The sequence below is a fragment of the Meleagris gallopavo genome, chromosome 2, assembly GCF_905368555.1.
Source record: "Meleagris gallopavo chromosome 2, MGAL_WU_HG_1.1, whole genome shotgun sequence".
In the NCBI taxonomy this organism is placed as follows: domain Eukaryota; kingdom Metazoa; phylum Chordata; class Aves; order Galliformes; family Phasianidae; genus Meleagris; species Meleagris gallopavo.
The window spans coordinates 10,336,773-10,351,762 of record NC_139405.1 but is presented as its reverse complement, the minus strand read 5'-3'; the positions used below and the strand labels follow the sequence as shown (position 1 = coordinate 10,351,762).

General features: G+C 36.4%; 1 protein-coding gene across 13 annotated transcripts in view; it reads left to right on the top strand.

Moving 5' to 3' along the window:
• Positions 1 to 14,990, top strand: part of NRXN1 (neurexin 1) — a 645,099-nt gene that overhangs the window by 439,979 nt on the left and 190,130 nt on the right. For all 13 annotated transcript variants that reach the window (XM_085218894.1, XM_085218886.1, XM_085218885.1 and 10 more), the window contains one exon: positions 1,447 to 1,628. In XM_085218894.1, coding sequence (XP_085075020.1) covers positions 1,447 to 1,628 — 182 coding nt within the window. The remainder of the gene's footprint in view (positions 1 to 1,446; positions 1,629 to 14,990) is intronic.

Below are 14,990 nucleotides of genomic sequence, written 5' to 3'. Positions count from 1 at the left end.
TGAAGCGCAGTGCAATCTTGCAATAATGTTGATATAAATTGAGCTTTAGCACTTTAATATTATAAATTAATGGCATTGTATTGGGGGAAAAAAAAAACAACAACAAAACAGAGTAGGTAATTCCATAAAGACAATTGATGTTAAAAATAAATATACAATATCTTTTCAAAAGGGCCAAGTGAACTTTTTGAGACTGACTCAAAACAGTTACAGTCAGTAGTAGAGTATTTCTGTGAGACATCTGGAAAGTGAAAGAGTAGTGTAACCATGCAACACTTCTTGCTTTCACCTTTAAATTTTGTATCTCTAAGGCTTTTTAAGTCCTTTTTTATGTTCGCACCGTTTTGGCCAATCTAAAAAGCTAAGAAAAAGACAATTATACTATTATGTACTTACTCTGTATGGGACCATGGAAAAAATGTGCTGAGAATACTTAGTGGAATAAACAGAATTATATTTAATGACATTAAGGATGTCCAGATGGAGAGCCAGCTTACAATAGCCAGTAAAACTAGGCTTCTGTATTGACTATGCTTTGTTTCCTCCTTCGTATCATAGAGAAGTGGATAGCCTGTGGCAACTTCATAAATGAAAGATCAAACGCATGTGTAGTTTGCGTTCTGTATGCTGTTTTTAAGGATAGAGGTTTTAAATGGCAAATGTCCAGATATGCTGCTCTTTTAGTTCATAGGGAATATACTGGTGATGAAGTTAAGCAACCTGAGTGCTAAGTGGTGCTAGATTTACAACACGTTTTTTAAAACAAATTATGAATTCTGTATGTGCACACTGGAAACGATGTGCAAAGATTTTCAGACATTGAGTATTATTCAAGTAAGCTATTACTTAGATTGTACACTGATAACTTTTTGTCCTGACATGACACGTAAAGTATGTTCTCACTCCTCCATTTGTTATCCCCATCTGTCAAAAGATGATAAACCTCAGATAAATTCTTATCTGCATATATTTGTTAATGTCTTGTTTTGTTAGGCAAGATGACATATCATATACAGTATATCATTTTCCTTGTGTAAATGAGCTTGATATCTGGAGCTGCTGAGATAACTGGAATGACTTGATTTCTTCTCCTTATAGGCCCAACTTGGAAAAACATGTTTTTTTTTCATTCTTCCTTATTCTGAACATCACAAAGACGTGTTCTTAACTTCACGCATATGCTTAGTAACTGTTTTAAATAGAAACACATTTCTGAATCAGAGCCATGATATTTTAAATCACTGTGTGTGCAACTATGTTCTATTCTGTAAAATGCACTGATATTTAGCTTGATGAAAATTTTCAAAGATGAAGACCCCTTCAAGTTCAAATATAACATCACTGGACTCTGTTCCCTACACAAGAACATCATCTTCATGAAGTATGTCATTTTCTTCGGGATTTGTGTTGACTGTGAATTAATTCTCTTTTATTTCTGCTTTACAGCGGGAACAACGTATATCTTTAGCAAAGGTGGTGGACAAATCACTTATACGTGGCCTCCGAATGATCGCCCAAGCACTCGCGCAGACAGATTGGCAATAGGGTTTAGTACTGTTCAAAAAGAAGCTGTGTTGGTACGAGTGGACAGTTCTACTGGGCTTGGAGACTATTTAGAGCTGCATATTGTGAGTATTTCTAAAAAATGCTTATTTATTCACGTTTTAATTGTTCTTATATTTGTGGGTTTGGAGCTTTTTTAAAAATGTTTTAATGTAAGTATGAACATTTGAGGGTCGATAGTGAATTTAGATGATCGTGGCTCATAGCATACAGTACTGTAAAGGATATCAGATGTTCTCAATATGCCTCTTACTCTACATAGTTTTACTTTATATCACTTTTAATTTAAAAATCATACGGTGACATATATGTGGATATGGCAGCTTATTGAATCTAATCACATTAAATGTAATTTAGCAATATCAGAAGAAGGTGCATTAATTCTGGAGGATTTAATCTGGAAATTTCTGAAGGAAATACAGCGTATCACAATTGACTGTGCTTTCTGTTAATGCTAGAATTATCCTCTGTTTTCACTGTTGCATTGTGATGATAAACTGTATGCAGAAAGCAATACTGTTGAGCTAGGAAGTCTGAGAAAGTGATTTCAGCTGCCCTAAAGCAAATAACTAGCAATCAAAATTGAAAGCTTCTGATTTTTATGACAACATAAATAAATGATTGGTTGTGATAAATATAACTAGGGCAATATAAAATGTTGTTGTTTAGATTACTCTCAAATTTGTTAAGTGTATTAGGATGATTTTAACTTAAGAATCTCACTATTTTCCGAAATGGAATAGTTCCTTCCGAATGAAATTACTTATTGATCTATAACCAATTACACTTTTACCCTCAGAAAACATTCTGCAATGATCATTTTGAAAACAAGAGGGAAGTTATGGTATTCAGTCTTCCCACGCTTTTTTTTTTTCTGTAAAAGCGCTCTTGTATTGTGGCAAGGTGGCTTTTATACCTATTTATTTACCAATGACAAAGAAACAAAGAAAGGAGGCCTGAAATAGAAATCAGATGTTGCGTATAGTTATCTCTTACCTTGAAACACATGGACAAAGCATCTGACTGATATTGTAATATCTTGGTTTAAAAGTGTGAACAAAGCATAAAAGCTTGTTTTCCTAAATCATGTCAAATATCAGGTGCCTAGCTCTCATGTCTCTTTACAACTGGAGACCAATTCCACTCATTGTGGAGAACAATGTTGCTTTCCTCTCATAATGTTATCTTTATCATTAGCATATGAAGGAATGTGTTTCTTGTAGATTTACTATACCTTAAATCTACCAAAATGATAAAATGTGTTCAGTCTCCTGTCCAACTATGAGTTCTTCTGTTTTAAAACAAAACATTAGGTTCATAAATTGAGTTGGAGATCAAAATGCAAAAAACTATTGCCACGTCATAAGTCTTGCTTTTACCCATGTAGCTTGTTTAAACCCATGCTGGAGCAACAGATAGTATAAATACAAGAATAATAGAGAGCTTTCTATTTTCAGGAAAATTATCACCTTAGAGAGAGAGGTCGTTTATCCTTCATCAGTCTTTTGAAACTACTTTAAGTGTCTTACTCTGAGGTGATCGTGGCCTCCTCCATCTTTGCCACGGGCTTTGAGAATCTCTTCTAAACCCACTGTGGTTCAGAGCAAAATCCATGGCAACTATAAAGAAAGCTCCTTTGAATAAGGCTTGACCTTCTGTGAGTTCCTTCTCTTTGTTCTCCTTCTACAGTGGAGACACTATGGGATTGACCTGAAATCCTGACATCTGGCAAGATTTTTTTTAATTTAGATAAAACTAGGAATACTGATAGGATGTCGTATCTGAGAGTGTACTTCAAACAAGAATAGTATTCAAGAGAAAGTTTGAAGTCAGCATTTTCAAAAATACTCAATACCTGGCAACATTAATTGTATTAAAGTCAGTAGAACTATAGGTTTTTCTGTGATGATATTGTGAAGCAGCGTAGTTGTAAAAATGGAGGAAAAGAAAGTAGAGAGGCTCATGTACATGTTGTATTTGAAAAACAATTTATTGGAATTAAGTTTTTTAGTAGCTGACATTAACTTTGTTCAACTAGCTGTTGTAAAAATCATAGGAGGTTGTGTCATTCAGAAGATTTCAAACAGTTGCTTTGAGTTAAATGACTTAAATCATAGTCTTCACTCGCAAGTCAAGATGGATGCTTGTTTGGGACGTTTCAGAGCAATGCTGTGAGAGAACTTGCTCTTAACTTTCTTCATTTTAGTAGTGAAAGAGGAAATTACAGGTCTGGTTATGGTACTCTAATGTGTGCTTGCCCTTTTTATTATTCTGTTTACTTAAAAATGATGTAAACCTAATAAGGAAATCAACTGCATAACGAATTCTGATTTGGAAAATTGCTACTTGATCATCTGAATCACAGCTTTAATGTTAGATTAGAAACACATTTGTTTTAAGTGATCATTTAACAGATAACAATTGTTAATAGTAGAAACATTGCAAAAAAGTGTATTCTGTATTGCTACCAGATGTTTAACAGTTCCAGTACAAGTATTTTAAATTCCAAGATAGTAAACTATAAAACATCGCATGTACTGTAGCAGCCTAGATGTAAAAGAGTAGTTGTGTGTATAATATGCATGCATCCCTGTGCTTCAAGAAAGGGGTGTTAATTTGATTTAGTTACCCAGATATGCAGAAGTTGGTGTTCTCAGCTATCGCTTGCCTTCTGTTGTGTAAGTGAAGTAGTCTCCTGTTGCAATTTCTGCTGGAAGATCTAGTTCAAGTAGAAATAGATATTGTGCCTAAAAGTTGGGTTGTCTGTTTTTCTACTTTCTTCTGTTGACAGATAAAAGGACAAATATCTCTGAGAATTGCTATAATCTCCTTTTTTTTCTTACTATAATTCTTTTTTTTCCCCCCTTTCTCTTGGCTTGATCCATCTCCATTCCATTCCAAGAGGAAAAAGGTGGCAGCTTGTTAATGCAGTGCTCCATTAATTACCACGTGCACTTCTGTGCTTGGCTTTTTCACCCACTTGTAAAGCCCTGACATAATTCTGTCAGTGAATCACATACCTATCTTGGCTTTTCTTCTCCTCTGCCAAGTCATTAGACAGATAAGCAGATACATATACATGTCATTGTCTTTCACAAGCACTGTTCTGTTGAAGCCTCAAATTTCCAACTTTTCTATGGCAAGGAACAAAGTAGAATTAGACAAAGGTCTCAAAGAGCTAAAAAAAAAAAAAAAAAAAATTCTGGCAATGCTGATATACAGCAAGCTGGCATCCTCCAATGCAGCACAAGTACTGCTTGCTCTACTAGTGAAGACAAAAAGCATAGATTTCTACCAGTACAAAAATAAAAGGAAATCATTAAACTCAGGGTAGACTGTGGATGATTGTTATGTGATTCCATTTAATATTAGAAAATATATACTGTGGAGAAAGTGAAAACCAGAAGGATTAATTTTGTGATGGAAAAAAAAACATAGGAAGCTATTTTAAAAGATGTGATAATCTTATCTGAAAAAGTCTGATTAAGAATATTCAGTATGAATATTTTCTATGTATGTCACACTTAATTAGTTTGAAATATTCTGAAGATGTAGCATTATTGGCACGATACATTAATCAGTATTGTATTTAGATTTTCAAAATGTGTTTGTAAATCTTCCCGAGTTATGATTAATGACTGAGGAGAACAGACTTATGAGAGGAAATACAGAGTGTCTTATGGAAAATTGGGTTGTGGATCATGAATAAATTCAGTCTGTGCTCTTTGTCCTCTCTATTTATATACTACATCTATTAAAATAAATATTACAGGAAAGGCATTTTCATTATAAACTTTTTCCATGAGAAAGCTATTGACAAAGTCAATTGAAAGGTTTTTTGAGTTTGTGTCGTCTTTGGTTCAAAAATTGTTTTGGCTGAAAAGGAAGTTTCCCCATTTTTTCTTGGCTATATGTAGTTTTTGTATAGGAAATACTTCATTTATTTTTTTTTCTAGATTAGTGAAATATTATCTCCAAATGAAATGTTGATTTTTGTACAATGCAAAATAATACTGATGTGAAGTGGTATAGATTTTCAGCTAGAAGTTGATGGAAAATTCTGCAGAAGTCCTCTCAATACATTTCTTGGAGCTTTTTGCCTATTGTAGAGGACTGTTACTTGTACTATGCTCCCTCAGTCTCCTACTTACACAATGCAGTTGTCTTCTGCACCAGGTTTTTAATAGCACGCTCTGTTAGGTTCTAATGTACATTATATCTAGACAGTTTTAATTTATGCATGTATAATGACCTTCCTTCAAGTGAACAGAAATAACTCAAAGTAAAACTGGAAAGAGGATCAGAGTTCCATATGTGAGCATATCAGAGGAAAAACTGCAGTCTTAGGATAAATGAATTTATTATTCTCTTTTGAATACTTTACATGTCTTGGGCTTTAATGCTGAATGGAAAGCCAATTGAAAGATTCCTATTGACTTAATTTTATTTGAGTCAATGCCTAGTGAGTTCAGTGTTCTTTCACTGGGATTTCCCTTTGATTTCAGTGATTTTTTTTTTTGTTGGTTTGTTTTGGTTTGTAATCAATTTTCCCAGGAGCAGTTTAATAAGCTGTACAAGATATAAATTTTCAAGATAACATGTCTTCTGATAATCTTCTTTCAAATACAGAATTAGTTGTTGTTATATATGAATCTCTGCGAAATGAAGATTTGGAATAGCAGTGATTTATATATGCACAGAACAGTAATGACTGTAAAATCTAATTATTTACGTTCTGGAAGGGCTTTAAAAAAAGAAAAAAGGAGAGCTGAGCTGACTTTCTGAAGTCTGGTATTTTAGAAGTGCTGAGCATGCATGTGAGAGGCTAAAGTCAGTGGAAGCTGAATATAGCCAGTACCTCTGGAAAACATGCCAGCATTGTATCAGCTCGGAGTGCGTTAAGGATTATTATGTCTAACGGTTGTGACATTTAATATGCTTTTAAAAACTGCGAGGAACAAGAAAATTACCTAAGGATAATGTTATCTAAGCAAGAATTTTGCAAATATTTGATACTTCTTTATTACACTTAGATACATGATGTTTGTTAATATATGAGAGTGGAAAAAACTATAGGAAGCTTAATGGTTGTGGGCAGTGATCATTTTCTCTGTAGGGAACAAAACAGCAACATTGGTTTATGTGTTAATTTTGAGACTGAATAAAAATTGTTATGAAAGAAGAATTTCCAGGCTTACTTGTGGGGTTTAAATAATGAGAAGTGCTGGTCAAAAAAGAATCACTTGTGGGGCTAGGCAGCCAAGTGAGAATGCAATTCACTGTACGCAAACTTAAGTTAATTAGAGTGGGAGCAATGGATTAATCTAGGGAATTTGTGCTAAATGGAGCAATCATTTACTTCACTGATCAGGCTAAAGATCTCAGTCTGTAGGAAAGAAAATAAATCACTGAAATGGTCAAGCTGTACCTTGAAATTATGCAATTAAGTCATTGTTTTGCAGTAGCAGAGGCTTAAAAATAGGGGATTTTATGATAGAAGTTGTTTATTAATACTTCATCTTGTGTACTCTGCACAGTCTGTTATCCAGAGGATTCTTTTTGGTTGTGTTTGTTTTTTGTTTGTTTTTTTTTTCTTTTCAAAGAACATTGTTATTTTTCTTCCCAAACAGGATTTAGCACTGGGCAACAGTGGTCAGTTCCTGCTGTGAACGGACCAACTTACGGAGAGGTTATGGAAATGTGCTAATTCTAGCAGAGAACAGATTGATATGTTTCTGTACCAAAAATATGAATGGAATTTGAACAGATGATATAATTAAACAGCTTGGCTATGACTGCCACCGTGGTGTTCTGCAACAAGTCCTTATGCTGGCGGGGAAGTTCCATTATAGCAGCATGGCAGCTCTGATCTTGCAGAGTCTGCAAAAGTGACTGAGGAAGCAACTCCTTTCATCATCTTATACTGTCTTGGGATGAATAGAAGTACTCATTTCTTCCTCTACCCAGCTAATAACTCCTTTACACATCCTGCTCCTTTCATACTTTTGAGAGGATAGAAGCTTCCTTCCCCAAAAGCATGCTGGATGAAGGGGTCACCACCTGCCAACCCCTCACTGAGAGAAAATTACACAACTAATAAGTCCTAAGTACATAGTTAAAATACCTTTTGTCATCAGGCTGCTCAAGCCCTCAGCACTGATGAATCTTTCAAGTTGCTTTCTTCTGGTGAAGATGTAGAGTCTGGCTGAGAGTGGAGAGATACTTAGAATGCTTCTGATGGGACACACATGCAAGTGTGTGTATATATATGTATATTATATATATGAATTACTAAAGTTATTGTGCACTTTTAAGTAGTGAAGTAGACCAATATGGAGAGGCCAGCACAAGAGCAGGTACATGTAACTAACAATGAGGCTCATAACCTCTTCATATAAAGCATTGCTTATTTCGGTTATTGTTACTTTAAAACTCTCAAGTGTTGTATAAATTTCCTCCAGTCTTTATATACAAAGATTCTTTCTTAGTCTCTGCTTTTCCCTTATTCCTTAAATATTTTTTCTGCCATGTCTTCAAACAGATTCACGTGCCTGTGCGTGTTCTTCAGGCTCAGTGAATCCCAACGAAGCAGGTAGCAATGTCCAGGTGTCTCAGTGATTACATACCTTTGCTTTCCCACATTGAAACACTGTGTAGCTAAAGGAACTGAGGGTTCATTGTAAATGTTGACTCTGTGGTATGCACATGGAAGACTCGAGCAGGACCACTTTTTAGTTTGGTGTCATAAAGAACAAACCAAGTAAATACATGGCTGAAATTAGGAGATGTCCTTTCTTGACTAGGTTGTTTATATGTAACATAAATATGTAAAATATACCAAATTTCTGGCTTCAGAAAGGAGGTCAAAATAATTTGTTAATAGTGCAGAGATAAATTAATAGGCCATTGTTCTTCCATAGCGGCATCTTACCTAGTTGATGTTATACTTTGTTACTGATGCTTTGTTTGTCTCAATGCTTTTTAGTTTGCTCTTGGCTTAAAGGAACAAACCTTATATTAATGTTACTCAAGCTGACTCTACTTATTCCAGTCTAACTAGTTTTTTTTTTTTAATTCAGAATGCCTTCTATGCTGATTACTAACTAACATCCTTGCATATGAAGGTTATAGATATTATAATAACATGGCACTATCTTTTCCAGAACATTGCCTTGTATAAAAAGATCTGATGAAAAATTTAGCAGTGATTTAGCAACCTTATTAAGTTTTAAAGAATACTTAACTACTTTCAATAGTAGAACAGTTGAGAAGTTGGCTGAAACCTGTCTGACCACCTACTACACAGAATCATAGAAAATTATCATAACATCTGGAGAATGAAAAGATGATTAGAAGTAACTTCCTGTGAAACCAGCCACTTGTGTCTGTCTACCCTACGTGGACACTCCTGTTTATTGTATATGTGATTATGCATATACTATTTGTTTTATTTAGTAATACAATTGAGCCAGATCTGATAATATTTCCTAGCTTGTTATCGCTTAATTATCTTCTGATTTTTAGAGGAGCAGAAAAAGTTTTTCACTCCCTCTCTGCAAGGCACGCTTGGGGATGTCAGTTCAAACTCAAGTTGAGTGAATATGTACCTGGTGTATTAGAAGCCACTGTGGCACTTTAGATTGATAAGATGTGGTTTTGAAAAAATAAGAATAGACATGAGAAATGGCATTTTGAGTTATCCTAGTCTATGCTTTCAGCTTCTGAGGGCATTTTGAATAAAAGAGAGTGAATATCACATTGTCGTGACCCATTGAGAGAGGGCCAATCTGGCATAGTACAGAATCAAGGTGCATTTCTTACATCTGTAAGCTAGAACTCAAGATCTGGCCCATTAACTCCATAGCTCTTAAATTTATGAGCTCTAAATGAGGATAAGGATGTAATATATGCAGCAGCACAAAGTACTAGTGTAGCAGTTTTTCAGTGAACATGCGAACAATATCATTTTTAATATCAGTCAAAAAGATTAGTCTGTTGATGTCACTCAAGGCAAATGGAAAAGCACAGCTGGGGCCTGAACAGTTTCTGATCCTAATACCAAATAATTCTCATCCTGCCACTTCCACTGTTCATTGGTCTGAAGAAACTGCAGAAATATGAGTAGGTATGAGCAGGATCTATATCTGGCCAGAAGACTCCTGCTGGAAGGGGAAAGGCGCAAAGATGATTTTACAGATTCTGCTGCTTTGCTTCAGGCATTTGTTTAAGTAAATACTGGTATTATAGTTAATCACTTTGTGCTAATAAGGAAAGCTTGTCTTAATACTATTCTGGTTTTGTGAGATAATACCTTAATTGTTAGTTAATTAGACCATTTAGACCACTTATTTAATTCAGATTTTGCTCTGTGATGCCTCAGTGTCATCACCAAACTGGAAACTTGTTTTAATATTTAATGTTAGTTTGCTTTTTTCTTCCAGATGGTTTTATCATCTGGAGCCTTTCTCACTTTTCACTTTTGTTGCGGTACTACTAAAGAGCAGTAAAATCACTGACTTTCATCTGATGTACCAGAGGGTAGAACTGAGCATACTGGGCCTGGTTCATTCTTTCATCCATTTTAGTTATTTAACTTCTGCAGTCGTGACACCAACTCATTGCACCAGGATTTTGTGGGAAAGCCACAGCAGGGAATTTGTTTGGATTTCCTCAAACCCAAGTTAACAATACCTTCATCTGCTTTTCAGCTTTGTGCCTATGCTGTTTTAATGGTTTTCTCTCTTAACGAAGCTCCAGTGATGATGTATCACTGTAGAGCAGAACATGCTTTCCCCAGAGCTGAGCAGCCTCTTCCTTTCTCTCCTTAGCAACGATCCCAGGTGTGTAACGTTTGCTCTTCTTGTCAATACTTCTCATTCAGCAGTGTGCTGCTGCTGCTAAGTCTCTTTGTTTTGTGTGGATGTTGGTTTTTTTTTCCCACTTAAATCAAGCTGGTCCTAAGTATTTCTGTAGCAATAACAGACATGATAAGCATTTAATGAACTGGTATTGTCAGTGTTCTGATGGCTTATGCTTAATACAACAATCATACTAACAACAGGTGATTCTTCTTAAGTGTTTAAAGCAACTTAAATATCTTTGATTGTGAAAGCCCATTTAGACTGAAGAATGCTTATGCTTCAGAGGGTGGGATTAGCTCAAGGAATGATTTGCACACTCCTTGGCTTTGGATAATTACCTAGCTTATGCTGAATAAGGGATATCGAGTTAAAGAGAGGCCCTTTTTGCCAGTTCTGTCTGAAATTATCCTGAAGCTTTCAGCACATTGGCATGAAACTACTAATGCAGCTTTAACTCCTACCAGAATTTGTAGTTGATAACCTGTGTTCAGTCAAAGACCAAATTTAACCCCAAATATTCTCTTTGGGGAGATGTGAATTGTGTTTTCTGCTGCAGTATTATACATTTTCTGTGGTCTAGGAAAAGCTTCTCATACAGAGCTGGTTCTCTGCCTTTTCTGCTGTGGATGAGAGCTGTTGGGTCAGCTACTCCTCTTCATTCCAGGCCTCTGAATGTAAACGAGAGGTTGGAGGATTACAACCTCAAGTATCTCACTGCATGTCATTTTTGGGGCTGGAGTCACTTGTTTTTTGTTCTGCCCACAACCTTGGTGCACTCGTGACTTACTGCCTATGCGCTGAGTGCTACAGGCTGTGTTTTTCCTATCCAGAGTCCTGTACAGGCTTTCTTTCTTGACACAGTGAATTTCAGGGAACAGTGGAGTTTAGATCAAAAGTCCCCAGCTTTTTCCTAGTGTAGCAGATGGAGTTTTTAAGGCTCGCTGTGGATTAGGCAGCAGCGCTTTCTCATTTAGGGACAAGTACAAAGAGCATTATCATACGTGAAGTTACTTTGCAGTAACTTCTACCAATTAAAATAAAAAGTGAAAAGATTATGCTATACAGACTTAATAACCACTCAGCATATTTGATAATGTCACTGCTGTCAATATCATATTCACTACTGCACTTAATAGCTGAACAGATGCAGCTCGCTAGAGCACCAAATGGTATACAGCAGCAGGGAGTCCCATCTGACAAGTTGGTTTTGTTTTATTTCCTTTCTAGAGAGCCTTCCTTGGTATCCCAAGTTTCCGTGCTGTTTTGTTGTTTTTATTCAGCAAAGGGGATTGCTTGTTTTCAAAGAAAGAGGGTTTTTTTTTTTTACTTTTTAGTGGAAGTACTACAAAATTCCTAACAAAGCTACTGTAAGGAATGATTTAATTGAAGATGGTAAGCTCTTGATTTGAAAAGGGTTTGCCTGTAGCAGGTGATATATATCTGCATTCATAGGTTACTTGTAGGGTAGAAGCTGTTCTGTTTGTTGTAGGTGATTTGAGGGCTTGTTGTTGTTTTTTATTGCAAGATTTTGCGTGTATGTCTGCAAGACACTTTGCTCTGTGAACGATAACTCTTGGCTGTAATAGTGAGGCAGTTGTTTGTTGTTTGTTCTCTACGGATCAATTCATAGGACCATTTTGTGAGACTGTCCAGTCTTCTAATTGCTTGTCTGGAAAAACACCTGAGGTATACACTTTGAGCCTACAGTAAGATGGCTATGCACTTAATATTGTCTAAAAAAAGAAATCACAGAACAATACAGAACATATAGTGAAAACCCTGGAAAGGTAAAAATACAGGGTATTTGTTTTCGGGACACATATAATAAATATATAACTGAGACTGAACTTGTTGCAAGCATTTTGCTATCCATCCCATGTTTCGTGGCATAAATAAACCCAGAAACCCCCTTGGTTACACTTCCTATTCCTTATTAATATAGGTATATAATAAAGGCTTGATGTTGCCAAGGGCTAAACTCACAGGTGTAGTGCCTTCCCCGGAGCTTAAAAAAGAAAAAAAAGAAATGGTCACAGGTTTGTGTTTAACAGCATTAAAGACCTGAATTTAAAATCTCCTTTTTAAAAGTTGGGTGTTTAATTTGACGTTCTTAAGCCATTGATTTTCTTTTCTTCTTCCTTGCTTTTCACTGCATTTTGAAACTCAAAAAGCACAGGCACATCTCCTTGTCACAGCTGTAGTGTGGTACATGATGACACTGAGCTCTGCTAGTGTGGGAGGAGGGGAGGTAGGGGCTGCAAGAACAGTGGAGAACTGATTAAAATTCAAAATGAGCTTGATAAAGTGGAGAAATAGTCTGAAATCAGGAAGATGAATTTCTACAAAGGAAAGCACAGTTCTGTACAGAAGATAGAAAAATCAAATGCACCAGTATAAAAATGGGGAATAATTGTGGCCAAGAAGCAGTTCTGCAGAAAAGATTGGAAAGTTACAGCTGATTGCAATTTGTTGCAGGAAAAAACAGGCATTGGGATGTATTCATGTGTGGGGTGGCAGAGAAGGCAAAGAAGTTAATTGTTTATTCAGTGCTGCTGAGACCTTAGCTGAAGAAGCATGTTTAGTATTGAGTATTAGCTCTGCTTTGTGAAGGAGGTAAGCAAATTAAGCAGCTAGTAAGAGAAACTCTGCTTTAATTAACATTTAACTCCAAAGAATATAGTGAAAGAATGGGCTCTGTTTTGTTCATGACAGGGAAGGCAGGGAGTGACTGAATGTGAAAACAGCATTTTAATACGTACAGGTTGCTATAAAGAGGAGCGTGACTAACTTGTTTTGCCTGTCTCTCAAGATAATGTAAGAAATAGTTGGATTAATTTACAACAATGGTATCAGGTATTGGGGGAGGGAGGGGGGGGAAGTCAAGCTATGTGGAGCAGGTTATGTAGGTAGGCCCAGTAAATCTATGCATTTAGGATCAAACTACATTCCTGTCAGTGATGAGGATGCCACAGAGCAGTACAGTTGTTTATGCTGCAGTTTGTAATGGGAAGGCTGAGAACCAGGAACGTTTGCATGTCAGCTCAGTGAGTTTCATTATTTTCATTTCTAAAGACAGAGATAAGAGAGAAAGTAAGCTGCTGAGTGTGTTTTCTTTTAATATCTGTTGGTTTTAGTGTCATCAGCAAACTGTAAGACTGTACGGTATCTCGAGGTAGAACCCAGTATGCTTTTGCCGCATCAACGTCTCTTTGTGCTTAATGTTAGCCAGCTAGTGGTCTAGAAATGAAGTTAAATTTATACATCTGAGAACAATTTACCACCCGAGCAAAGGACTGTTGGTGTGTTGTTTGCTGACTGTTGGCATGTGCCTCCTGTTCAGCTTGAAAAAAAGGTGGTGGTGATGTAACCAACTTTGTCTCCTCGCCCACCTCTTATACTGTTACCAAGCATTTGCTTGGTGGCCGTGTGGGAGTAGTGAGGTAATTCAAACCGTCCTGGTGTAAATATAAAATAACCCAAATGTGCTAAATGGGCAAAACTCAACTGATCATGTTACAAGAATAACATACGGTTGGGATGAATTATAAAATTTATCAGGTTTTTGAGCTATTTGGCCGCTCCATTGGGTGCAGACATGGCTGTATGGATGGTGTGAAATGTTGCTTGTCAGCACAATACATGTGATTTATCCAAAAGACAAAAAGTGTTCACAAATCACCGGCATTATCCTTCCCTATTTCATTTTTTAAAAACAAGTCTCTGATTTCTTAACATTGTCATTTGAGTTGAGGCTTTTCAATACTTTTAGCAGAATGTTGATTACAGAATCTACTTCTAGCTGTTGATGACTATCACAATTTAGGGTTCATATCAGTAAAAGCCCACCGCGCTTCAAATAGTAGACTAAATGTTATAATTTTGGTATTGTTCTCCAGCACTGAATCTTTAGCCTCTGTCTGTGCCTCTGTTCAGTAGGTTGTATCCTGGGCCTTGCTCTGCAGCACAGCCAAGTTAATTCCCGAAGCTCCATCCCCATTGCAACTGTGGGAACTTGCTCTGGACTGAAATGGTTTAAGTTTTGGGTTATCATTTGCAGTGACAGCTGGCGGTGGTCTGTTTAAATGTGAATCTCTTTTCTTTTTACTACTCTTTTCTTATTGTCAGCAATGTACAGTGCAAGATTAACACACTTCCGTGGTAAGGAAGGCGAACCTCCCCTTGTTCTGTTCTGGTTCTCCCCTTCAATTATATGTTCTTCCCTACTATAGCCCAAGTTGTGTTGTTCATCTCCCCTGGCTATTTTGCACTTCTGCAGTCACAAATGTAGATTGTGGATTTCCTTTGTTGCCCCAGAATGTAGAAGACATCCAGGATGATAATACATGTCCGTTCATTGAGGTGGAAGAAAAATAATGAATAAAATCATTGCTGTGACTGTGTCAGGATGGTCTTTTTCTCTCGTAATGGAGGTGTTGTTCAGCATTTCTAATTACCATATTAATCTTCAGTATCCCTTGAGACAAGTGTAATATCAGGAATAGTAGTGCATGACAAATTTTGACCCTCAGAGGCGCTGGTCGCAAACTGTTTTGTTTGCTGGCGAAC